The 27,527-nt window shown below is 44.9% G+C and overlaps 2 protein-coding genes across 4 annotated transcripts in view; one reads left to right on the top strand and one right to left on the bottom strand.

Moving 5' to 3' along the window:
- Positions 1-16: 16 nt before the first annotated feature.
- On the bottom strand, positions 17-4,658 carry nsrp1 (nuclear speckle splicing regulatory protein 1). Of its 3 annotated transcripts, none has more exons than XM_080549794.1 (8): positions 4,634-4,658; positions 3,793-3,880; positions 2,727-2,783; positions 2,232-2,360; positions 1,734-1,941; positions 1,434-1,536; positions 581-1,298; positions 17-547 (listed from the first exon to the last, which is right to left on the bottom strand). In XM_080549794.1, exons 1-8 carry the CDS (start codon positions 4,651-4,653, stop codon positions 386-388), a joined length of 1,485 nt encoding a protein of 494 aa, XP_080405920.1. In that variant the 5' UTR covers positions 4,654-4,658; the 3' UTR covers positions 17-385. The 3 variants fall into 3 exon arrangements, with proteins under 3 accessions (XP_080405920.1, XP_080405919.1, XP_080405918.1); XM_080549793.1 differs by having other exon boundaries at positions 17-613; positions 647-1,298; XM_080549792.1 differs by having other exon boundaries at positions 17-1,298.
- Positions 4,659-9,577: 4,919 nt separating this feature from the next.
- The window catches only part of ssh2b (slingshot protein phosphatase 2b), a gene marked incomplete at its 5' end in the record, with an annotated part of 24,810 nt that continues 6,860 nt past the window's right edge, over positions 9,578-27,527 (top strand). Inside the window, 8 exons of the mRNA XM_080549527.1 lie at positions 9,578-9,640; positions 12,591-12,634; positions 25,678-25,790; positions 26,002-26,066; positions 26,231-26,352; positions 26,539-26,604; positions 26,817-26,882; positions 26,987-27,181. Coding sequence (XP_080405653.1) covers positions 9,578-9,640; positions 12,591-12,634; positions 25,678-25,790; positions 26,002-26,066; positions 26,231-26,352; positions 26,539-26,604; positions 26,817-26,882; positions 26,987-27,181 — 734 coding nt within the window. The remainder of the gene's footprint in view (positions 9,641-12,590; positions 12,635-25,677; positions 25,791-26,001; positions 26,067-26,230; positions 26,353-26,538; positions 26,605-26,816; positions 26,883-26,986; positions 27,182-27,527) is intronic.

Raw genomic sequence — 27,527 nt, 5'->3', positions numbered from 1 at the left:
TTGACCATAAACAAACTAATCTGCAGGCTTTTATTACCACAACATAAACAGTAGGTTTAGGTGTCTGTACATCAGGAGAAAAACAAAAACAATCCCTAGTGTGGGGTAACATCTCCTTCACCAACTTACTCATTCACTTACTCAATCATTCATACTACCACACATACACTCTTTCACACTTCAATCACTCGCACAAACACTCTCACCGCTTTCACAATAACTAATTAATTCACACACTGAACTCTGGAAATCATTCCATCCCTCTGCCCAGGCAGTAGAATGATATGACAACACACTTCAGAGTCCATCCACTGCAGTGTAGATGGTATACACATACTGTGTGTGTGTGTGTGTGTGTGTGTGTGTGTGTGTGTGTGTGTTGTGGTCAGTCCTCCTCCTTCTCGATGTAAGGTTTGCTGGCAGAGCGTGAGATCTGCCTGGCCAGGTATCTATCTCTGGCTGAGCTCACAGCCTGGTCGTTGCTGCGCTTGGCAAATTTATTAAGCAGAACCTCCTCTTCCCCTTCTCCCTCCTCCTTCTTCTCCACCTTCTGTTCTCCCTCCTCCTCCTTCTTCTCCACCTTCTCTTCTCCCTCCTCCTTCTTCTCCTCCACCTTCTCTTCTCCCTCCTCCTTCTTCTTCTCCACCTTCTCTTCTCCCTGTTTCTCCTTCTTCTGCTCTCCCTCCATCTCCTCCTCCCTCTTCTCTTTATCCTTCTCTTCTGTCATTGGAGCCTTTGCCTTCTCTCCGTCCTTGCTTGTCTCCTTCTCCCTGCCCCTCCCCTTCCCCTTCTCCTCATCCGGTTCCCTCTTTCGTTCTTTCTCGCCATTCTTCTCCCTCTCTTTGTCTTTCAGGCTCCTTTCTCTCTTCCCGTGCCTCTCCTTCTCCCTCCTCCCCCTGCTCCTGTCCTCCTCTCTGTCGCGCTCTCTTTCCCTGTCCCTTTTTCGGTCCTTCTCGTCTCTCCGTCCCCCGTGCCTGTCCTCCCGCTCTCTGTCCCTCTCTCTGTCTCTGTCCCTCTCTCTGTCTCTGTCCCTCCCTCTGTCTCTCTCTCGGTGGCTCTTCTTCTCTCTCTCTCGCTCCTTCTCTTTCTCCTTGTCCTCTCCGCTTCCTGAGGACGGAGATCTCTGTCTGTATTGGCGTTTGGTGGCCAATACACCAAACGCCAATTTGCTAAACCCAGCTTTCTGGTCCTGCCCCTCTTCGCTGTCGCTATGGGAACTAGGCACACGGTCGAGGGAAGGAGGCGAGAGAGGGGGGGGTGACCCCTCTGTGGCCTTAGCTGCCGTTGAACTCTGATCCCTGCAGAGGTGGAGAGAGATAGAAAAGGAGAAAGGGGTTACATTTCAACTGACTGTACGTGTTGTATGTGAGCATATGAGAAAGAGACGGACACTTTGTGTCTGTCTGTCTGTCTGTCTACGGCTGGACTCAGACCTTGGTGCTGAGCGGTCTGGTATCTTCTCCTCTCCCACCGTCTGGTTGAGTAAGTGTCGGTAGAATCCACTAAGGTCCTTCTGCTTCTTCACATCCAGGGCAGCTGAACACACAAACACATTCAGATTTCTTTCAGATCCACAGAAAAACATTTAAGAAAACAGTATAAAACAAAACACTCACAAACAACTGTTAGTGTTTAGTGCAGCTGTTTGTTATATTCTAAAAATTACAAATGAGAAAAGGAAGTTTCACACACACAAGACACAGACACAGACACAGACACACACACGGTCTTACCCTCTATCTCTGCCATTCTCTTCTCTCTCTCCTCCTCCTCCTTCCTCTCCGCCAGTTTCTGCCTGTAGGCAGAGGTGACATAGGCCTCTTTGTCAGCAAACTGCTCTCCCTCAGTCTCTCTCTCCTTTTGGATCTTCCTCTCGTCTCTCCGTTCCTGCTCCTTCTTTCTCTCCTCCACCGCTCGTATCAGCTGGTTGATGTACTTTGGCTACAGAGTGAGAAATAAGCAAGTGAGGCAAAGGAGTAAAAAAGAAGAGGTTTGTAAGGGGAGAATAGAAGCAAGAGAGAATCCAAAGTTGTGAAAAAGTTTTAAAAATAAGTGGAAAGAGATATTGGGGTAGGAAATAATTTACGTTTTGAGGATGAAAAGATTAGGATTTAGTTGGAGCCATCAGGACACTGGTAACAACATGAGGGGTGGTCAAAGTGAAGTCAGACAGGTGTTGGGGCAGTGGCTGGCTCGGATTTGTTTTGGGACAGGATATACAGAACCTGTACCTTCCTGTCTGCCCCTCCTAGCACTTTCTTGCTGTTCTCCAGCCGCTGTTTCTGAATGTCGTCATAGACGCCGTCGTAATCATACACAGTGCTGTCCTGCTCCAGGGCTTTATGCATCTCCAGACGAGTCTGACACAGACACACACATACAAATAGAGAGAGGTCGGTGTCATACGTTTCTGGAATTTGTAATGATGTTGCTGATGAAAAATGTGTAAGCTCCACTGTTGTTGGGTACCTTTTCTGCTTAGATAACTATTCTAGGGAATAAAGTATGGACAGCACTCCAACTGAAACGCTTTAAATCATAATTTATTGCATGTGTAAATCAATTATGATGAATTACAATTCAATGCGTATTTATTGGAGTGCTATAAATTATGATTAAAGCTTTTCTATTGAAGTACTGTTCATACTTTATTCCCTATGATATTCTACAGAAATCTTTACAATAGAGAACTATTCTTCACACCCGTTCCTTTCCTTCTGTCTCACCTGCTTCATCATCCTCTTCTTAATAGCCTCCTTCTGCAAACTTTCACCAACCGAGGTCTGAAAAACACCATCACAAAACATCACTTACAGTAGAGCTTTCATCTACTTTGCAACAATGGACAAATGTACAGACGTACATTTGCTGCGGAGCTGGTGCAGTTTTAACAACCTAGAGCTCAATGCTCCAAAAACAGTGGAGATGGTGGTGGATTTCCGCAGGAAAGCAGCCCTGCCCCCTCCCATCACGCTGGGAGGTACCCCGGTGGCCTCCGTGGAGTCATGCCGCTTTCTAGGCATGACCATCTCTCGGGACCTAAAGTGGGAGCAGAACACCGAGGCCCTCACTAAGAAGGCCCAGAAGAGGATGTTCTTCCTCCGGCAGCTGAGGAAATTCAGGCTGCCGAGGCCCATGATGGTCCAGTTCTACACGGCCATCATAGAGTCGGTCCATCCTCACCCACTCCATCATCACCTGGTTCCCTGCTGCAACGGCCAAGGACATGGCCAAGTTGCAGTGGGTGATACGATCAGTGGAGAGGGTGATCGGCTGTCTCTTGCCCTCCCTCAACTCCCTGCATGACACCAGGGCTCTGAGGAGGGCAAGGAAGATCATGGCCGACCCCTCCCACCCCGGCCACGGCCTCCTCACCCTGCTTCCCTCTGGAAGAAGGTTGCAGCTGCCTAAAACTGTTAAGGCCCGCCACAGGCTCAGTTTCTTCCCCTCAGCCGCCAGGCTGAATGACTCTGGCTTCCCCCTCCCCCCCGCCCCTAACCGAATACGTACTGGACTCACTGTAAAAACTTGCACTTTATATATGTAGCACTATCCAATGCACTGTTGTCTGTCCTGTGTTGTCCTGTTTTTTGCATTTGTGAAAAAAGTATAAACACACTTCCTGTAACGCCAAAGCAAATTCCTATATGTGTATGCATAATGGCAATAAACGTTATCTGAATCTGAATCTGAATCTGAACAGGGGCTGCACCAATGTAAATAGATATGATACTACATCTGATGTCCCAACATAATTGGCAAAAGTTCCCTAATAATAAAACTATTTCCTACCTCATCGTCAGAGTCATCCCCAAAGATAGAGGGTCTGGGCAGGGCAGGCTGCTTTGACGCGCTCTTCTGGGACAAAATCAGCCCATACCTGGGGACAGAAATGTCATTATTCATCTTTATGACGTTCTTATAGTTGAATCCCCCTCCCCCCCTCTAAAAGACATCTGTGTGTGTGTGTGTGTGTGTGTGTGTGTGTGTGTGTGTGTGTGTGTGTGTGTGTGTGTGTCCGAAGGGAAGGGGCAACGTGGATATCTGAGCATGATAGACATTGAATGCAGGTCGTGAGTTTAGAATGATAAGGTTCTATCTCTGTTTAGGGCAGTTCAGAGATATTGAGCGTCAAAGTTTTTACATTCCATTATGTTTTGTGAGATGGAACCTTTGTATTTTATTAATTACTAACTCAAAAATGTCAACATTTTAAAAATAACACCACACAGGCATTAATAAACACCTAATGGATCAGATTATGTAAACAACTAAATTTTTACAAAAACGGAGATAGAACCTTATAATTCTAACGTCACGAGGTGACAGGTCTACTCATCCATTCAACTCTGACAGGATCACTTTTCAGCTGTAAGATTCCTAGAAAGTATAACTATTAATATTGTTTGCCTCTGTGCATTGGCGACATCATACACAGCCCTGGTTATGACTACTAGCCTCAAATGGTAGGTTTGTAGGATAGACAAACTAGACAGTGGAAATAACGAGGAAAAACGACAACAGCTAACCGTAAACATGTCTATGATCTGGATAGATAGGTAAGGATAGATAGGTAAGGATAGATAGGTGAGCGATCGCGTACAATTATCACTGTCACATAGTAGCTACTCACTGTTTCCCAGGGACCGCCATCTTGCTCAATGGTGAGCGAACTGACACCAATCGCGGCAGATTCGTTGGAATAGTAAAAAAGTAATATTGAGAAAACCCACACATTATTGTATGTTTTTACGAATCAGAACGTCATCATATTATTAGAGAAGCATTTGTTCGATTAAATGGTCCGTTTCAATTCTGAATAAGAGCCCACTGTTTGGCGAAAGTACAAATGGACTAAATGGACTAAATGCAAGTCTAAATGGCATTGACAGGTGGTGACGCTATCTTCCACTAGATGGCGACATTGCAACAGTTACACCACTTGACTCCTAGTACCAAGACTCTAATATTTTGGAAAGGTATAAGCAACATGATTATTTCGCCACGTTGTTTTCTGATAATCTAGGTGGAATTATCACCGTATTGCTTATGCCTATCCAATCCTTTCAGATGTACCGTATGGTGTAGTAGGGGATGATTTTGAATTCAGCAAGTGTCCAACACTGATGACAGATTCTGTGTTCCCATCTAAATCGATCTAAATCAGTTGTATCTCCTCGTCTCTTCCTATGCCTTTGACCTTGGCTAGATAGACCTAAAATGCAAAACAATCCTTGAATCATGATCCATCAGACTAGATCTAACTAGAAAAATAACTGCTTGCTTGCTTGCTTGCTTGCTTGTTCAACTGGCTAAACGTATAAAAGTATGGTAGTGGACAAGTTTACATAATGAGATAGTCATGCAACATCTATAGTTATTATAACATAAACATGTTGTCCTCCTTCACGAATGATGGAGCGCCCCTCTATAAAAGGAGAGTGGTGGAGAAACCTGTGAATGAAGCAAGACGTTTATTCATAAACAGCGCCATTATTAGGCTACTATCGTACTAACTCTGTATTGATATAAGACGCCCTTACTTCAAACACACATTTCACCATTAGGCTAAGACAAAAATATTTGCACATATTGATAGCCTTATAGGCCAAATGTCGGTATTAAAATGCATAAAAAACATAACATATGAAATATTATTCCCAAATTCGTTAGGCCGTTATTCATATATATATATATATATATATACAGTATATATATATATATATATATAACCCTAACCCTAGTTTTCCCACATGTACCGTATTCCCACACGGTACATGTGGGAATACGGTACATGTGGGAAAACATGTGGGAAAACTAGGGTTAGGGTTAGGTGCTAGAGTGACTTGGTACATGCTGGCATGTCTAACCCTAACCCTAACCTTAACCCTAACCCTAACCCTACCCCTAATCCTAGTTTTCCCACATGTACCGTATTCCCACATGTACCGTAACATATACATGTGTGTGTGTGTGTGTGTGTGTGTGTGTGTGTGTGTTGGTTATATATAAATATTCCTCCTGCGCATTGTAATGTTTGGCTTTCCACCATGCTTCTACAGTATATATCTCTAATTATCAATCCTGTGCTCTCCCTCCCTCCTGAGGTGTCACTCTGTCTCAGATCAGAGAGTTCACATGTGATTAAAGTTGTAGCTTTGGATTTCTCCGGTTGTTAACCCTGAGTGACTCTAAATCCAAGCACCAGTATTATCCCTGTCATAATCTACATTTCATCTCCTCTACTCTCACTGCTAATCCCCTCACACAGAAGACTGCAGACACTAATGTGACGTCTATCAAGCACACTCTCTGTCATGGATGGATGGACGGACATACGGACAGACAGATGGCATTGGTCAGCTAAATGGCATTTATTACATAAAGATAGACAGTTATAGATAGGCAGACAGACAAATATACAGTATATACCTACTGTAGCACTAGTCTCCTGGCAGTGCTGTGTGTGTGTGTGTGTGTGTGTGTGTGTGTGTGTGTGTGTGTGTGTGTGAGAGAGTGTGTGTGTGTGTGTGTGTGTGAGAGAGTGTGTGTGTGCCAGTAACCGTGGGAAACAAGAAAGTGAGTCCATGTAAACAAATAGTGTGTATGAGAGAGAGAGAGAGACAGAGGGTAAGAGGGCGGGGCTAGTCATTACTTAAACATGAGCGTATTGGTTGGGTTGAGATGACTGTGTGTGTGTGTGTGTGTGTGTGTGTGTGTGTATGTGTGTGTGTGTGTGTGTGTGTGTGTGTGTGTGTGTGTGTGTGTGTGCGTGCGTGCTTGTATAACTATTAATTTACATGTCACATTCTCTCAGTCTGTGCGTCATAGTGTGGTAAAAACACAATAAGGAAGCAATACTTTACCGAAAGTAAAATACCGAAGCAACAACAAAACTAAGATGCTGGGTGGCTGTTGTGTTGGGGCTGTGGACAATAACAGTGTGTATGGGTGTTAGAATTAATTCAAAAAATATTTGTACTACAGTACCAGTCAAAAGTTTGGACACACTTTCCCATTCAATTCTCCATCTGTCATTCCTTAAGCAGAGAAGAAAATATGATCACAGTGAAAAAACATAATTAGTTTTCTTGTTTCTGAGATGTTTGTCCAGGGGTATTGATATAACGATACATGGTTGCCTCTGTCAGTGTCTTTATGTGTATTAGTAATCTGAAACTTAATTATGTCTAGTAGAAAAGGGATTGCTTTACCTGAAATGGATGACAAATAAAACAAAGGTTAATGTTTAAAAATAATAATATTCAAATTCAATATTTGAAAGAAAGAAGGTATGTAACCTATGCGTCCCCTACTTCTAAGCCTAAACTCTAATATTAGTCCAGGTGAAGCAGTGGGGACTGGAGAGGAGAGACTATTCAGATGCATCTAGGATCCGGACAGAGATGGTATATTTAAGCGGCTTTGCTTATGGGTAAGAGGCCACACAGGAAGAGGAAATGGAGGTTGGCGGAGGTGATGACACACTTCCTGCTGACATAACAGTTGTGTGAGGTTTGGAGTTGGATGGAGTTGCTCTTACAGATGCTGGTCTGCCTGATTGTTTTTTGGTTTTCTCCACAATGATTAAGCTTAAAGAGCAATGTTTAAGTTAGTGAGCATTTGAACTTGAGGAGTGAGTTGACACAAAAATAGCCATACATTTTTTTCCACATCAAATACAAGTTTGCTTGTTTTGTTTATTGTACACTTGTCTTGCAGTAGCCTATATACTTTATTACACTTTTTTTCAACTGCTTGTTAACGCAAATATTATGCAGCCAATCATGTGGCAGCAACTCAATGCATTTAGGCATGTCGACATGGTCAAGATGATCTTGCTGAAGTTCAAACCAAGCATCAGAATGGGAAAGAAAGGTGATTTAAGTGACTTTGGACGTGGCATGGGTGCTGGTGCCAGACGGGCTGTTTTGAGTATTTCAGAAAGTGCTGATCTACTGGGATTTTCCCGCACAACCATCTCTAGGGGTAACAGAGAATGGTCAGAAAATGAGAAAATATCCAGTGAGTGGCAGTTCTCTGGACGAAAATGGTGGTGGTTGTGTAATGGTGTGGGGGATATTTTCTTGGCACAAATCCTCAGCAACTATGTGATATTATAATGTCAATATACTGTAGATCAAAATCTCTGAGGAATGTTTCCAGCACCTTATTGAATCTATGCCACGAAGAATTATGGCAGTTCTGAACGCAAAAGAGGGGGTCCAACCCGGTACTAGCAAGGTATACCTAATGAAGTGGCCGAAGAGACACACACACACACACACACACACACACACACACACACTCACACACACACACACACACACACACACACACACACACACACACACACACACACACACACACACACACACAGACACACACACTTTATTAGCCACACCTTACTAGTACTGGGTTATATTATATATAGATTGTATATACTGTAGATAGATTGATCAAAGGGCAAATGTCATTACCATCACATCATAAAACAATCAACTTTAGTTTAAAATCAAATGAGAGAAATTGTGTTTAAATATCTGAAATATCAAATTACATTTTTAACCATTCTTAAGCATATGGAAAGTATTCAGACCCCTTCACGTTTTCCACATTTTCTTGTGTTATAGACTCAATTTAAAATGGATTAAATAAAAATAATTTTCCATCAATCCACACACAATACCCCAGAATGACAAAGTGAAACCACTTTTTTTTTAAAAAAAAATAAATTTTAATTTATTAAAATTGAAATACAGAAATATGTACATGTACATACTGTAAGTATTCCGACCCTTTGCTATGACACTCTTTAAAAAAGCAAGTGCTAAAATGCAAAAATGTCATAAAGAAATGACTCAATAAGTTGAATTGAGTCCATCTTAATGCAAGAACAATAGTTAATGTAATTTTGGGATGAATATCTTTGTTTTTATAGGGGTCTCTGATTTGCATAGTAATCAATTACACACACTGTGACTGTGTAGATTACTGGGCCCTGGGGGGCATCAAAAAGATGTCTCTATGACAACCATGTGATGTGCTCCACTGTCACTTTTCAATTATTATTTGCATGGTAACCAAGTACACAACATTTTTGAAAACATTATTGTGATGGTAAAACACAATAGCCTATACATATATCTACATAAATACTAAGATCTCACCGTCTCAGCCAGTTAACAGATGCATCTTTCCAGAACTACTAACTATTTGAATGAGGTGACTGATATGCATTGTGTGGAGAAATACTGCTTAGTTATACTGCAATAGTAAAAATATAGTAATATAAATACAATACTATAATATTATATTATATTATATATAATCAATATAGTATATAATAAAATATAGTAATAAAATCTGCTCAGTTTTACTGCACACAAAGGGTTAATCGGAATTGACAGCTGGCGGTTGATGCGCATGCGCGTACAGTCGGTTTTGAGGAAGCAGCCTTTGCCTGTAGAACGAGTGCGCCCCGGTGCTGGCTTCATACAGCTGGTGTCTCCCGAAAATAACTATGAACGTCTCGCCGTTGTCGCTTTCTCTCCGGTATCCGTTTCCCGGTCGCTGAATGGCGCTCGTTACCGTGCAGCGCTCGCCGACCCCCAGCACCAGCTCCAGCCCCTGCGTCTCGGTAAGCGACCCCCCAAATAACGTCGCTCGGAGGTTTGGGTTTCGGGTTGATTTCCGCTGTTTTTGCCTGACTGTCCATAAAGTGCTCTGCCTGGCCTTTGTACCTATGCGCATGCGCAGCCTTTATCTAATCATATTTCGTTTTTAAAATACAGTAGCACCATATTGTTCCTCACTCACTGCCATGGGTTCCGGCCCTTTTACGAACGCGTGGAACGTTTATGTACATAAATGCATGTTTACACTGATCACATTTGACAGATTCCTGAGAATCAGGGATATTTGTTGTGTAATTCTGTTGTCTGATAGGGTTCTGTACTGTACCACACCGGTGGAAATGTGCTAGATCGACCGTCATCTAATGGTACTATCTACTGTAAATGCATGTTCGATCATGACTATTAATTCCAGATTATTACTATTAATTACATGATCCAACCACCTCCTGTGTGCACGGAGCATTTTCTTTGTCTCGGATGATTAAACTGTAACTGTTTCTCTCCGGGTACATCTGACAAAAGCAACATTTCCTGCTCTTCAGCTTGTAATGAGTGCCTTGTACTGCTCGTGGCACGTGAATGCGGGTGCATTATTATTATTATTATTATTATTATTAATACTCGTGCATTATTGTATGGATTGTTGAGTGCCCTTTGCATAGGTGCAAAGAAGCAGAACTCGTGACGTTAGAATTATAAGGTTCTATCTCCATTTTTGTCATAATTGAGTTTTTTACATAATCTGATCCATTAGGTGTTTATTAATGTATTAGTGTGGTGTTATTTTTAAAATGTTGACATTTTTGAGTTAGTAATTAATAAAATACAAAGGTTACATCTCACAAAACATAATGGAATGTCAAAACTTTGACGCTCAATATCTCTGAACTACCCTAAACGGAGATAGAACCTTATCATTCTAAACTCACGAACTGATGGTGGTATTATTATTATTTACACCGTCTATGCATGCTCTGGAGAATAGAGTTGGGCAGCCGGCGTCCAACAATCCGGAAGAGAGTTTATATTTTGTTCAAATAGTGTTCTAGTTAGGCTACACTCACACCTAGGGCCGCTTGCGTAATAGTGAGTGCCAATAGTGTGTGTGTGTGTGTGTGTGTGTTGTGTTTTTTTGCACATCTGGATGATGCTGTGTCCTCCAGATTCTGACCAAAAGACATCACATGATCACATCAGGTTTCATTGTAGCCAATCTGTTTTAGTGAAGTTGTGTGACTGACTTTAGAGTTTAGATATCGTAGACCCGTGTTCTCAAAAGCACCTTTTATTTGATTGGATGCATTAACATCCCAGAACTAAACTAAACAGGCTAGACACACATTTCAAAGTGGGCAGAAGCCATCAGTGTTTGTGCTTGGGTGAGTCAGTCAGTGGAAGCAGGGAAGGAACCTCCTGTTTTGCCCAATATTTTAGTTTCAGCCAGTGGCCTTTCAAAGGCATCGCAAAAATGTACTACTGCCTACACTTACCCACACACCTCTACCAACGCCACCACCTGTGTGTCCTGTGTATACTGTTTGGAGTAGGCTAAGTATTATGTGTAAGTTTCAATTCTGACATTGTAAAGTCAGTAATGCATACAATAGGGATGGACTGCATAGGGATGGACTGAAGTTGACTTTTGTTGCAAAGAACAATAATCAGAAGGTTTCATTCTGGAACACGGAACATTCCGCAGTGCTGTTGTGGTGTTGTTATGGTCTTGCCTTTGACATTTCTTCGTTCCCAAAGCCAAACAGGTTCTGTGAGTGTGTTCAGATGGTCACCTTGTGCTACCCCATGTCACACACACACACACACACACACACACACACACACACACACACCGTCTGAAGCATGGGCCTCGATGTCTCGATGTGATAAACAGTATATCCAATGTACTGTGTGAACTGTCTCGTGAGACGCCTGCTGGGTGTTTTTCCCCTCAACTTCCCTGTAACCCTGTGGTGAACCTGTCCAGTTCCACTGGTGTGTGTCAGCAGCAGCATTACAATGGGATCCTTTTAGAGAAACACATACACACACACACACACACACACACACAGACACGGGCCTCTGTGTCATAAGAAGCCATTGGACCGTAGGGGGAGAGGAGAAAGTTAGCTAAGATCTAGTTGCCAGCCACACAAACCATGATGTGTCATTGGTTTTTGACTTATGATGATGATGATGATAATGCAATTAGTTTTTCCCCTTTCTAAGTTCTGAAAAAGCTTGAAGCTACATTCAACGTGGGGCGCTTTCTCCTGGCAGTCCAATCCCGCTGTGCCCTCACAGCACATTAGACACATTTCCATACACTCCAACAACTCAGGCGTTTGCATTGCAAAGTGTTCCACCTGATGAATCTGTGCCAAAGGATTTGTATTTATTGACGGCTCCACCTCCGCCTCTCTCTGTCTGTGGCTGTGCCACCTCTCATTTCCTTTCCTGGCAGAAATGTACGACCTTGCCACTTGAACTTCCTAGGAACCTGCCCATACCCGCTCCATCGGCCGTCCTTGTAGCGCCCTCGGCCAGTCCTTCTCTCTCCCTTCCTTTCGTAGTAACTCGGTGTTGAATTGAAACTAGTAAATAAACACGTGAGTGTGAGTCTGTGTGTATGTGTGTTTCTCGCAGACCGCGCCTTAAAACAGACTGATGTCATTTTCCTGGAGAGAGTGAGCAAATTGGATCCAGGCTTACTTATGCTCTTCCCTCTCCTGATCCCCTTTACTTCTCTGTGCGGTTAGGTTCTGAAGTCCACATCCCAGTAATCATTCTGTTTGTTACAGTTGGCTGTTCAGTGGACTAGCAGTCCACACTTACCACATGCTAGGTGTTTGGTGTGTGTGTGTGTGTGTGTGTGTGTGTGTGCCAGTACATTTTTGTACTGCATTTCTAAAAGTTGTGTGTGTGTGTGTGTATAATGGTTGTGTTTTTTCTTCTCAGGAGTCCGGCAGTGGGGAGGATGACCGCCGTTCTCAGCCCAGGAGGTAAGATAGGCCTAGATCTCTATGACATCACCAATATCCTCTGTCATAAACGTCCCTCTCTCTCCCCCCTATGTGACTGTGACATCCAAATAGCTCCTCTTGGGCTCTTGTGACATCACAATGAACTCCTGTGCTATTGTGACCAGACAAAAACACAACTATAATCGGTGACATCAGATCAGAAAGAGCTCCTGGGTGAATTATGTCCTGTGCTATTGTTACATCACAAAGAGCTCTTGTGCTATTGTGACATCACAGTGCGGTGATCTCCCTGGCCTGCGGGTGTCAAGAGACCTGTATGTTGCAGATCAGGTTTATCCTGATTTCTGTCCCAGTCTACCACAGCTTCCAGAACTGAACAGCTATCACATGTGTTTTTCCTATTGTACTAGATAAGATTAGATTAGATTCATGACTTTATTGTCATTGCAGAGTACAAGTACCAGACAACAAAATGCAGTTCAGCATCTAACCACAAGTGCAGATAGTGATATAGTGCAAAACATGATATTGTAGACAACGTAGGATATGTACAGTTCTAGTTATGAAGTTATAAAAAGCACATGAAGCACTCTACTCTAGCAATAGCAAACTGATCCTATTTAATAAACTGATGAGTATGACCATCACAACTGTGTGTTTCTTTAGTGTTAAAATAGATGTTTTTTGACCACACACTCAGTGCAACCCATTCAGAACGAGTCCGTGACCCACCAGTCGAGAAACACGGTCTTAGATGGTAGGGGATCAAACAGACCGTGGCTGGAATGACACCGGTCTGCCTGGAGGGTCTTGATGGTAGGGAGTTTGGTGTCAGTTTCCATACCACACTGTGATGCAGTTGGATAGGATGCTCTCTATGGTGCGGCAGTAGAAGTTGGCCAGGATCCTGGGAGACAGCTGGGCTTTCTTCAATCCCTTCAGGCAGTATAGGCGCTGCTGCGCCTTTTTGACCAAGGTGGAGGAGTTGAGAGTCCAAGAGAGGTCCTTGGAGATGTGGACACACCCAGCCAGGAACTTGTAGCCGGGGACGCACTGCACCTCCATCTCATTGATGTAGATGGGGGAGTGTATGCAGCCGTTAGTTTTCCTGAAGTCCACAATGATCTCCTTGATCTTCCTTGTGTTGAGGGCCAGGTTGTTGTCAGCGCACCACACCGCCAGTTGCTGGACCTCCTCCCTGTAGGCCGACTCGTCGTTGTTACTTATCAGGCCTACCTCCGTGGTCTGTGGTGGCCTGGTTTTGTAGTCTGTGATGGGCCTGGATGCCTTGCCACGTACGACAGGGGTCAGAGTTGCTCTGGAAGTGCTCCTCGGTCCGCATTTTGTGGGTGAGCTTGGCCTCCCTGACACCCCTCTTCAGATTAGCCCTGGCTGAGCTGTAGGCCTCTGCATCGTCTGATCTGAGCGGACCTCACTGTTCATCCAAGGCTCCTGGTTTTGCCGGAAAGTTCTTCTCCATTTGTGGGTGGTGATGACACTGCTGGCGCATGTGTTGATGTAATCCAGAAGGGAAGAAGTATATAAGTCAATGTCCGTGCGGTGGCCCCAAGTGGCCTGAGCCTTGAGTATAGACCGGTCCTCGGTATGGAACTGGTGTAGAGTCGGCTTCCTCTGGCCAGATTTTAACTGTCCTCGGTGTCGGTTTCACACGTTTAACGAGTGGTATGTAGGAACAATGAGATGTGGTCAAATTGACCCAGAGGGAGGGGAATGGCTTTATGACCCACAGCTCTGTTTGTATAAACATGGTCTAGAGTTGTGCCACTTGAAATTGAAATCCCCCTGCAATAATGAAGGTCCGGGCGTGCTGTTTGTTGGTTGCTAACGGCAGCAGGCAGTTCTTTCATTGCTAGCTTAGCGTTAGCATCTGGAGGGATGTAGGCTGCAGTGATGATAACAGGAGTAATAGTAAGTGATAATAAGCAGTAAACTCTCTGGGCAGGTAAAATGGCCTACACTTGATCATCATATACTCCAGATTGGCAGAGCAATGATTCTCAAGGATAGCAGTGTCTGTACATCACGTTTTGTTGACATAAAATGCACAGACCACCACCTCTCGTTTTACACATTATGCCATTTAGATGACGCTTTTATCCAAAGCGACTTACATTGCTGAGTTCTCCGTCGTTCTCTCAGCCCTGAAAAGGCTGAAAAGTTTCATGTGAAAATCATGATGCTGCAGTCCATGACCCTCGTCTATGAGGTAATCCAGAGTTTGTATCCGTGTGTGTATTTGTTTGTTTTAGATGCATGAGAATCTAGTGAACTTTAGCTGCAGTAATAGTTGTATTTTCCCTTTCTTTATTTGGCCTTTTTTTGGCAGAGGCGCCGATTCAATCAATTGCAGATAGCGGGCATCAAGGATGAACCCAAACCATGATCCCTCAGCAGCTAGGAAGCATGTTCAATTCTAAATGCAAGGGGGCAAGTCAATCTTGGCCACTGTGTATCAGGGCTGCATTTCACTAGCTGTCCACTAGAGAGCAGTAATCAGGGTGAGTCAGTAGAGAATGTAGGTCAGGGGAGTTAGAAGCTGATTTAGGGTCAGTTTGGTCTCTGATCTCAGTATGTCTCTGTTTGTCCATGGTCTGTGGTATCATACAGAGAGAGCAGTCTGTATTTGTGCAGCTGGGAGTGAAATGTATTTTCACTGTGTATGTGTGTGTGTTCAGTTGTATGCATTTTATTAAGAGGGAATTGAATAGATATATTCACATCACTAATTGACATCATACTGAATATTGTTGTCATTCTGGGTGGCATTTTCAAGGGGTAGTTATTGTCTCAATTCCACGCTATAGGCCTTTCTGCCTTCTACCCTATCCTTGTCTTTCACCTGTGTAGAAAAGTAACACGGAAGCAGATCATACAATGGAACGTTCATGTTCATGTTCATGAACATCCACACGTTAACCTTTTGAGGGGAACTCAGCGTTTCCCCTTTCTAGACGCTCGTCTTGTTTTCGTCTGGTCCTCAGTATGTCCCAACCGGTTATTCTGTCACAAGATAACATTTACGACACACACACACACACACACACACACACACACACACTCACTCACACACACACACACACACACACACACACACACAGCGGTGACATTCGCCCGTGCTCTCTTTCAGTTGAACATGGTCACGTCAGTCACATGGGAGACAGCTGACTACAGAGTGCACAACAGTGTGTGTGGGGGGGGGGGTCCGTAGGGGGTACTGAGAGGGGCTCTATGTCTTACATAGGAACGTTTGCAAGGACACTGCACAGACATTGCAAAAACAAGGAACTACAGAGAGCAAACACAAAAGGGGGGGGGGGCAGATTGAATTGTCTGATTTCATGTAGTAACTAGTAACACCTGTACTAGGTCATTGGACAGTTGATCAGCAGGTGTGATAGTGGTTAGTGATATTGGATATGGCAGCTGGAGCCTTCAGCTTTTAGGCGTCTGGCAGAGAGACGTGACTGGAGGGAGTTTGAGGAATACAGACACACACACACACACACACACACACACACACACAGACACACACACACACACATCCAGTTCCTGGAGAAGCTGTTCCCGAGGTTCCTAGAGAGGGTCAGAGAAATGTCATGTCACGATCTAGTCCCGTGCCATGACCACTAAACACGCACACACGCACGCAGGCACACACACACACACACACACACACACACACACACACACACACCATGGCCACTAGTATGCACTGTCACTGCTCCATTTGCCTAGGTGTGAACAATTAGCTATTGGTAATTATCTGCTTTGTCAACCAGTGTCAAATACAAGAAATTCTAATGAATATGACTTGTCCTTCTTCTGAAAGGTCTGAAAGGATTATTATAGTTTATTATGTGTCGGGGTCAGTTTGGGTCTTGGGTCTAGGCCATTGGTCTTTGAGTGAATAACAGGTGAATAGTTAGTGAACGGGCTGTGTCATTCCACCGGCCGTTCCCTCCTCATCTCATATAAAGTTAATAGTCACGTTGAATCAACAGTCATGTTTGTCTGGGTCAGGTCATAAAAGACTGATGTATCAAATATAATCACACCACTGTCACATGGTAGGCTTGGCTTACTCACACGTCTACCGTGATCCCTCTGTTAAGCATAACCAGCACAGGTACTGATAAGGTGTGAGAGAGCAGATAACAGTGTTGTTGTTGTTACTGTACTGTATGTGCAACCAGAAATTATTATTTTCAATTTGGAGCTGTGTGAACTGATGTATAGATATTAGGGATGGGACAGATTTATCGATTAATCGTTCCAGAGGATCAAAGTAGATTTTTGAACGATGCGTGCGCCGCTCTAATGCGTGCACAGGGTATTAGTGGCGTGATTTTTCTGTTCATCCTTATTGTTATGTTAGCCTAATTTAAGTATTCAGAAGAAGAAATTCATGAGGATCAATACCAGAATAAATTAAAATGTTCACTGTTAAAGGTAGGTTTTTTTGCGTTCAAGATATTAAATGATTTCTTGCCGACGATCCATGGCTGTCTTTGTGAATTTCGACACACATCGAAAAATTGATTAATCGACCATGAACATTTTGAGTTACGCACATCCATCTGCAATGGACCCAGGAATGTGTGAGCGCTCTGGGCCGTAGAATATGGAGTCTTAAGGTTTCACATACAACACATCCTCCACACGGGAGACCCACACCTCCTGCCTCCCTCACATTTAGCCAGGGCCACCTTCAACTACTCCCTTTACAGTTACTGGGTAACTTCACCCTGGTAATATTCAACGTGAACACTGATTCGAGAAGACTAAACATTCAAATTCACTATATTGTTCATAGCCTGTCTCACCAGGTCACATGACATGAAGGAACAAAGAAAAAAGCAATAAGGAAACTAAGCAACAGTTTTAGAAGTGACGGGAAGTCCTTCCCTCTGCTGTGTGACGCGTTTCTAGTGAAAGGGTGTTAGCCCTATCTCAGTTGTACACTCTTGAAAAGATAGAGAGGGTAACTAGCCATTAGTGGGCCTGTTGCCTTTTAATTCACGTAATTCATGTTCCCAGGAAGTGTCTTAATGCGCCGGTCTCCTTTTAGTTGTCAACCCGGAACCAAACTCATTCCAGTAAATAATGAACGTCCTTCAGTATTACGGCAGTTGCATTCAGGAATCAGAATAATCTCCTGATGGAATAGCTTTCCCTGTTCTCCGCCCATTTCCTGAGCCTCAAGACCAACCTCTGAGGGTTTGCTGCCCTTCTTCTATGAGTGTGTAGTCAGCAGCAGCAGATGAATCGACCCTTCTAGGGTCAGTGAACAGTACCAGTGCCATAGAGATAAATGACACCCGCAATGCAAATCCGTGATGCAGCTAATGTCATTCACTCTTATGTGATGCGGTAATAATAACGTCACTAAACACTGCAGCTTGACTGATGTGACTGATGTAAGCGGCTCTGCCGGTGCGTAAGCGAAGTGCAGATCTGCGGAGCTGCTTAAATCAGTGACATCAGAGCGAGGTGCTGCAGAGTGGCTCTTGTTTTCTCTCTCTATCACGGACACACACACACACACACACACACACACACACACACACACACACACACACCAGTGACACCACACACAATCTAATCCTGTCACAGGGCTGATTGATTCAGATTGTAAATAAACGGATTGACTTCCTGCTAGCAAATGATATAGATAACCTTCAGTGGCTGATGGGATTTGGGTGAATCAATAGAGTGGTTGTATGCACAGTGACATTGTCTCTTCTGTGGGGTGTGTAAAAGAGAGAGGATGAGAGGGACACATGGAGGGAGAAGAGAGGGGAAGGTGGTGGTAGGTGATGATCGGGTCCAGAGTGTTCCTCAAATAACGCAGTTAAGCACAGATCACCGTACCTATTCACCATCTATGTGCTCTCTACCCTTTTACTCTCACAACCAGGAACTGTTATGTTTGTATTAGCCGTGTCTATACCAATCCAGTATCTAATACATCAACATGGACATTTTGTTCTGTGATGGAGTGGCATCAATCTGCTAAATGGATCGCATCCTTTCATGATCACATGCAATCCTGTGTGGGCGTCCTTAGATTCACTGATGCTAAAAGGAAACCCAGGTCAAATCCAGGTCAAATCCAGGTCAAACCCAGGTCAACTCAGGTTAAACAAGGGCACCAAGGCAGTGTCCGCCCCCACACACTGAGCTGTAATGAAACTACACCTCACTGCATATGACCAAGGAGAGAGGGTCAAGGACAGCCTTACACACACACACACACACACACACACACACACACACACACACACACACACACACACACACACACACACACACACACACACACAGCCTATGTTCTTTAGAAACACCAGACAGACAGTCAGACAGGTGGCATAAGAGACTATGACTACTAATTAAGGATACAGTGATCCACACATACATAAGAGACTATGGCTGGGTTAAAATGTAAACCAGGTTGGTGCAACCCAGCCTATGACTACTAACTAAGGATACACATACAGTCATGTGAAAAAGATAGGACAACCCCTGAAAACCTTTTTCACCATATTTTGACAATTTCATCTTCATTTTAACACTATTGAGAGATGGAGGTAATATAACAAAACAAATAAAACTGAAAGAAAAACATATTTAAAAAAATATATTTGTAAAATGTACTTAATAAAAATGCAATGTTCTTGTGAGGAAAAAATAGGACACATTTATTACTACTTAAAATGCCTCAAATTAAAATCAGGTGCACATGATAAGAACATTGCCGACATCAAAAGAGCTCTCTGAGGCCTTCAGAAAGAAGAATCTGGGAAGGGATCTCTCCAAACGATTAGAAATCAGCCATTCCACTCTGGAAAATAATTCACAAGCAGAGAACAGTTAAAACAACTGTCAACATTGCCAGGCCAAGCTGTTCTAGCAAGTTCAGCCCAAGGGCAGACCGCAAGATGCTTGAAGTCTCCAACAATCCTATAATATCATCACGGGACCTACAGGTAGCTTTTGCCACAGTTGAAGTACATGCAGAAAGAGACGGCACAAGTTAGAGTTTCATGGGAAGTGTGCAAGGAGAAAACCCTTGCTGTCAAAAAGACCAACCCATCAGGGGGCAAGAGTAAAGTTTGCCAGACGACACCTAGACAAACACCTTGGCTTCTGGAGCAATGAACAGATGAATCTGAAGTTGAATTATTTGGGCACAGTAACAGAAGACGTGTTTGACGTGTGCAAACAAAAGTCAGCATTTGTGCACAAGAACTTCATACCGACTGTCAAGCATGGGGCTGGAAATGTCCTGGTTAGGGGCTGCTTTGCTGCAGCAGGGCCTGGCCAGCTCACCATCATAGAACCCACTATGAATTCCTTGTTGTATCAGAGGGTGCTGGAGGAAAATGTGAGACCATCTGTCCAAAAAATTGAAGCTGTAGTGGATGCGGACCATGTAAAATGACCCAAAACATTCCGGTAAATCCACCAAGGAATGGCTCAAAAGACAGGAATGGAGAGTTCTTGAATGGCCAAAGTCAAAGCCCTGATTTTAATCCTATTGAGATGCTGTTGGGTGATTTGATACGGGCCGTGCATGCAAGACATCACACAGCTGGAAGAATTCTGCATGGAAAACTTTCTGCCCAGTTCTGCCCAGAGACTGGTAGACAGTTATAGGAAACGTCTAATTGAGGTTATTTCAGCCAAAGGAGGCAATACCGGGAATAGGGTGTCATAATGTTTTCCTCAGTAGGAATTGGCATCTTTGTGTATTTGTGAAATAAGGATAACGAAGTTAATTTACATTGTTTTTGGTTCAATTACATCACCTTTATCTATAGATATTGTTTGAAAGAAGATCAAATATTGATATGTCCATATTTCTTAAAGAACTAATTATAATAAATAACATGACTGTAGGCCTATGTGGTTGTTGTTGTTGTTATGACAGTGTCAGCTGAGAAGATGGAAGTATGTTGGGGTGAACATGACATTATTTTCGAAAACATGAAATGGATCTTCTGTGATTTAAGAAGAGAGACGTTGAGAGATCCACATGCCAACACAACACAAACACAGCCTTAACTCTAACCTTAAAGATCACGTTTCTTTCTCAGAGGTCGCCCATTTCCCTTTGGTTTCACAATATCTGTTCCGTGTTTGTGTTGTTGCTGCTGTTGCGTCTTTACTGGAAACTAATACACACCGGTGTCGTGTGTCAGGACGCTCTCTAGCTCTGGGTAGAAGCTGGTCTCGGGCACCGATCTGGATCAGTTTACCCTCCCTTACCACCAGAGGAAGAAATGCAAAACCGACCTTGAATCAGTCTCTGGCTGTGTTCGGAATGGCATACTAGCATACTACTCATACTAGATATTACATAGATTTTGAGTATGCAGTGCGTTCACACTGTTGAGTATGTGAAATTTGAGTATGCAAGAAATGTATACTAGATTTTCGGTCGGCTGGTATTGGCATACTAAAGGCGGCTACACACTAGACGACTTTTCAAGTTGTAACATCGCTGAGCCTCTCACACTAAACGACCGTCGTGCTGGTGTCCTCGTCGCAGCGGCGCGCAAACTGCGCAGCACAGCACAGACTACAGGATGTGGCAACGACGGGGGCTCACAGACTACACGATTCTTCACTTGGTCAGGACGATTCGCCAAGCTGTAGTGTCGCGATATCAGCACATGATGACGAGACGTTGACAGCTGTCAAAAAAAGATGGAGCTAATTTCTACTCGAAAATAGCCATATTACTATATGTAATATATACATATATATACATATATGGCTATTTATATAATAGGCTATTTACTATTATATAAATAGCCATTTCTACTTTCACGCCTCCTCCGCGCTGCATTTCCTCGACCTCTCATTGGCTGTGCTGTCCACACGGGTCGTTGCCCATCTCAGACTAGCAGAATGTGCGCCGATAAAATGAAACATGTTTGAAAAGATCTGGAGCCCTGCGACGGCCCCTCCGACGGGGTCGGCGGCCCTCCGATTGCGTCTCTGAGCCTGTCACATTAAACGTCTCTGAGCCTGTCACATTAAACGTCTCTGAGCCTGTCACATTAAACGAGCGTCTCTGAGCCTGTCACATTAAACGTCTCTGAGCCTGTCACATTAAACGTCTCTGAGCCTGTCACATTAAACGAGCGTCGGAGACGGCGCGTCCCCGGGTTTGCAACGACGGGAGGATTTTGTCTCCGACCGCAAGAAACTGGTCGGCGACAGCTAAATCGGGGTTAAAATCGTCTAGTGTGTACTCGGCTTTATTATGAATTTAGTAAGCAGTATGCAGTATATTCATCGAGTATGCTAGTATGCAGTATGCTAGTATGCCATTTCGAACACAGCCTCTGTCTAATGTAATATGGCTGCTCCACCCCACATGTGCACTGCAGTCTCCGCCCCTCTCTCTAGTTGTACACTTTACCGCAGTGAGGAACACAGACAGGAACACAGACAGGAACATCGAGCCACGGCTGGATCCTATCAACTGCTAATTTATCAGATCAGAATCTAAAAGCGGGCAGGCATGACATTTTTTTCTTAGTTACTTCAATCGGTTCGTTTTTTTCCAGTCTTGTAAGACTGTAAGTGTGTTTTTCGGTGCGTCGCTTTTGGTTCACTGGCTGCGATTAGTTTCTGGTCACCGGCGTACAGCTCACAGCATGGCCAGGGCTGAGTGAACCAAGCCTCGCCTCGGTGCCACCGGTCCGGTTCTCCCCCTGTAGCAGCGATGACTCTGGGCGTCGTAGCCCCACCGAGGGGCTCCTCGCCCGGCTGCTTCTGCGTCTGCTGCGGGGTGAAGATGACCCCTTACTTCACCGAGAACTCTGTGATCTCTCAGAGGAAGATCAACCAGCTGTGAGTTTAAGCCTTTTACCGTCCCGTGTCCCGTCTGGTTTAAGCACCTGCACCTCGTGAGCTTAGAATGATAAGGTTCTATCTCCGTTTAGAATGATAAGGTTCTATCTCCGTTTAGAATGATAAGGTTCTATCTCCGTTTAGAATGATACGGTTCTATCTCCGTTTAGAATGATACGGTTCTATCTCCGTTTAGGGCAGTTCAGAGATATTGAGCGTCAAAGTTTTTACATTCCATTATGTTTTGTGAGATGGAACCTTTGTATTTTATTAATTACTAACTCAAAAATGTCAACAGTTAAAAAAACAACACCACACAGGCATGAATAAACACCTAATGGATCAGATTATGTAAAAAAAACTCAATTTTGACAAAACCTTATAATTCTAACATCACCACCTGCCGACGAGCACCTGCTACTTGCTCGAAAGATAGATCTATGTTGGGCTTTAGGCCACTTTGTCTATAAATACTCCTGGCCCTCCCAGTCAATATTGTAACAATCACCAAGCTCTCTCTCACTTAGGCTGCTACATTGTTGCATTTGTTTGTGAGTGGTTTAACACAGTTGATGCTGAGACATGACTTTCTGATGTGATGTAGGCTAGATCATAGAACTATCCTTGTTCCGAAGTTATGATCACATCTTCATTATTACAGAGATTGAGATTGTAAGATGAGATCATGTGTCTGTCCCCCCCAATGTATCAGGAAGGATATGGAAGACTGTACATTGTTCTATTCCACTGTAGTTTCAGCAGGACATGCGAGTGTGTGTGCTGTGTGTTTTCCCCCATGACTACGTAAGCTGGAAGGATGTCAGCCTTCCTCTGCTCCTTGTGAAAGGCCCGTTGGCGGCTGCCAGATTCATGACTCAACTACCTGTTCCCTAGAGCTCCGCTGTCGTTTCCGTGACCTACTTTGGACCTACCTGAGGCCGTGACGAAACACCCCCCTGCCTTACTTTAATGAATATTAGTCATAGAGGAAGTGGTGTGTACACACACTCCTGGAGAATGCTATTAGTCCTTGCGTAAGCCTGTCAGCCCACAGCCTCTCCCAATGCTGCTCCTCTACAGTACAGTTCTGTCTGCCCTGTCAACTCAGTACTACCCCCCCCACCCCACCCCAATCCACTCGCTTTCTGTGTCAAGTTTAGACACAACCACCATCTATCTCTGCCAGGGCAAGAGTCCAGAGTCTACTTTAAAGGCCGCCAGCGTTCTACGGTACTATGGCAACAAGGGCTGGCCGGGCATGGCACGCAGTGTTCTGTTTAACAAGGAAGTATAGAGGCTCTCTGGCTGCTGTTGGATCAACACACTAGCAAGGCAGGTGTGTCGTTTACTACCACCTGAGACAGACTCGCTACTTCTCTGTCAGCTCTCTGGACCATCTCCTCTACTGCCCGCCCTCTCTCTTCCCCCCCCCCCCCCCCCTCAATATCTGTGGAGGTGTCAGAATGTGTTCCCCACCCCTCCCTTCTCCCAGCCCTGTGCGTTCATAAGGCCCTTCCCCAGCCTGGGCCTATATTTATCTCCTCCCCCAGCTCAGAGTGACAAATATGGGCAGGGGCAGCAGTAGGGTCAGTGGGGAGTGAGGGGTGGTCTTGTACCGGTATGTTCCCACCTCCCCTTTACATAACATTACATACAACTCCCCGGGGGTTCTCACTCACTCAACCCTCCACCAGGTGAAGAATGTTCTGTTCATATTCTGCTTGGCATGTTTTGGTACTTGCTCAGGGTCACGTAATTATGTCCATCTGCATGTAGTTTAATGAGATGCGTGTATGTAGTAGGATGTATAGTCAACACTAGTTGGTGAGTTAGTTCACCGCACCGTAATGCTCGGGGCGCCACAGCTAACGACGCTCCTGACTGCAGCACAGTTGGGTGAGGTCTGGGAGAGGGCTGTGAGAGGGCCGAGGGTCTGTGGTGATCTTGTTTGCTTGAAGTCCCGCGGCTTTGAGCCAAGGCCCCGTCTCTCTTCCTCTTGTCGTTTTATTAGCGTGTCCAGTACAGTTAATCCACCTCGTTATTGGAACCAGCTGTGTGTGTGTGTGTGTGCGTGTGTGTGCTTTCAGGCATTGTGTGTAAATGGACAGACTTATATAGCGCCTTATTCCAAAGCGCTTCACAACGGCCTCTCATTCACACAGACATTCACACCGATGGCGGCAAGCGACCATGCAAGGCGCCGGCACGCTCATTGGGAGCAATTTGGGGTTCAGTGTCTTGCCCAAGGACACCGCGACGTGGCCAGCCGGGGTTTGAGCCGCCAATCTGCCGACCTTGCGATCATTAGACGCCGGCTCTACCTCCTGCGCCGTGTGTGTGTGTGTGTGTGTGTGTGTCCGTCCGTCCGTCCGTCCGTCCATCTGATATGTTTCTAGTGTTTCTTGGTGGTTATGGTACGGTATGTACGTGAGTGTTGTGTTGAGGAAATGGATGGAATCGAGCCCTTTAGCGTTTTGTCCTATTGGCTTAGATTTCACTGCCGCTTCTACAGTAACCTAGGCCCAGACTGTTCTACTGCACAATGACAGTATTGTCCTCCCACTGTACCTGTTCCCATATTTCCTTCTGAGGGCAGCAGTTTTGCCCTGCATGCTAAAACCAACCTCCAGAAAACTCTGAGATGTGTTGTGGTACGATGCTAGTCATCACTCACAGAGAGAGGGACAAGTCGTTTATTTCCTGGTGCTCAGTGTCAGGGGGTGTTGACGGCATAGACGGCACGGTGAAAAGCCATGGCTGATGCCTCGCCGTATCTTGTTTCATGTTGATTAAGAAATTACATTTGATAGGCTTGTGTACGGCTCTGCCTGGCTTGGCTCAAGTTTGACACGGACAAGATGAAGATAAACACACACACACACACACACACACAGTCATTCTAGAACACACACAACACTCTGACATTCAGGAGCACATCTGTCTTAGTGCACAATGCCTATTTTGAAATCAATAACATCCTCATAGAGGCTGTGCATGAGCACGGTACGTTCTGTTCTTGTTCTACTTGAAGGGGGTGTGCAGACAATTTTCACACTGTTTCCCCTTTTATCCCCACTTCCCTTTTACGCCACTAGGGGAACGAACGTTGCTCAACAGACTTGCTGAGCTCTGAAAAGGGGCTGTTATTAAATCCAATTCTCCTCTCTCTCCCTCAGTATCAGCGAGAGCTTCCTGACCGTTAAAGGTGCCGCACTCTTCCTCCCTCGAGGAAATGGCTCTTCCCCCTCCACCGCCTCTCGCTTCTCCCAGCTGCGCAGCAAACATGCAGGTATGTTAAACACAGAGGCAGTTAGAAGTTTCCCCTTAACCGGTGGTCCCCGGGGACAGATTTCCCTTTGAACTACCTTCTGCTTAATGATAGGATCGGAGGCAGTAGAGTCATCTGATCCTAGGTCTATAATGTTAGTTTGGGGGGGGGGGGCTTCTTAGTGGATGTTAAATGACATGTCTGTCCCCCCCCCCCGTTCTCACCTGGCCAGGAGACCTCCAGCAGCACCTGCAGACCATGTTCACACTCCTCAGACCTGAAGACAACATCAAACTGGTGAGTCGATGCGTTGACCGTACACACACACACACACACACACACACACACACACACACCAGTCCCCTATCCACCTGCTCCTCCACGCCCCCGTCGATCACTCCTTCACCCCCTGCTCTCCCCCTGCTCTCCCCGGTGTTCATCTCCTCTCTGCCCCCCTACAGGCGGTGCGACTGGAGAGTGCCTTCCACCAGGCCACCCGCTACATGGTGGTGGTCTCCACCAACGGACGACAGGACACAGAGGAGAGCGTGGTACTGGGCATGGACTTTAGCCTTACAGACAGGTGTGTGTGTGTGTGTGTGTGTGTGTGTGTGTGTGTGTACACACAATATGGCTGTGTATTAGTATTGTAGGACATTGTGTGGATGTATGGATGAAGTCATACTGTGCTCATAATACAAGTGTATGGATATGGAATGATATGATATATGTGCACCATATCTGACAGCGTTGTCTGTGTGTCCTGCAGCTCCTGCTCAGTGGGGCTGGTTCTACCTCTATGGAGCGACACCCTGATCCATCTGGATGGAGACGGGTAAGAAAGTCTCTCAGACACGGACACAAACACACACAAACACACACAAACACACACATACACACACACCCTCAACAACAATACATCTGACCTGGTTACCGTGGAGAGCCAGATCTGACGGACGTGTGGTTTAGAGGAGTGTGAGGTCTTAAAGAGTGCTTATTTGACCTCCTTTCCTTCTCCCTCCCTCCTTCCTCTACCGTCTCTCTCAGGGGTTTCAGTGTGTCCACTGATAGCAGGATCCACGTCTTCAAACCTGTTTCAGTGCAGGCCATGTGGTGAGTATCCTTTTTTATTCTTTTAAAGAAATATCTTTCAATAATATCTCCCAATGTCTTTTTTTAACCCCCTTCCTCTTTGTCTGTCTGTCTGTCTCTCTCAGGTCGGCTCTCCAATCCCTCCACAAGGCGTGCGAGGTAGCCCGTTGCCATAACTACTTCCCCGGTAGCCTGTTCCTGACGTGGGTCAGCTACTACCAGAGCCGCGTCTCCTCGGACCAAACGCGCATCAACGAGTGGAACGCCATGCAGGACGTCCAGTCGCACCGCGCCGACTCTCCCGTGCTCTTCTCTGACGTGTGAGTGTCTGGGGCCGAGGCTGCGACGCGCGCGTTCTCCTCATGTAGCCTAGACGTCTCAGTGTTCTGTAACTACTGCTCACATTCTGCTTTATGGCTTGATAAACGGTAGAGCGGTCAGGGGTCATGGGAAGGAATGATAGGGCGGTCAAGGGAGGGAAGGAGGGGGATTCTACACACACTTGATACATCCAGAGCTAATAATAATAACAACTTTTATTTGTATAGCGCTTTTCCTGCAAACGTTGCAGCTCAAAGTGCTCCAATCATTATATAATCATAATTAAATTATTTAGTCATTTAAAGGCAATATTAAAGCTAAGTCTTTCCATGCAGACACACACAC

Source organism: Nansenia antarctica (genome assembly GCF_963989245.1).
Source record: "Nansenia antarctica genome assembly, chromosome: 20".
Taxonomy (NCBI): Eukaryota; Metazoa; Chordata; class Actinopteri; order Argentiniformes; family Microstomatidae; genus Nansenia; species Nansenia antarctica.
Note: the sequence above shows the minus strand (reverse complement) of the source record. Positions and strands in the feature narration are given on the sequence as shown.

Bases quoted from the DNA above. Each gene is read 5' to 3' on its own strand.
- nsrp1 (XM_080549792.1), bottom strand. From the start codon at position 4,653: ATGGCGGTCCCTGGGAAACA. The intron at 2,361-2,726 runs GTGAGACAGAAG...TGTCTGTGTCAG, and splicing joins AGAAGAGGATGATGAAGCAG to ACTCGTCTGGAGATGCATAA. The intron at 1,942-2,231 runs GTACAGGTTCTG...CTCACTCTGTAG, and splicing joins TAGGAGGGGCAGACAGGAAG to CCAAAGTACATCAACCAGCT.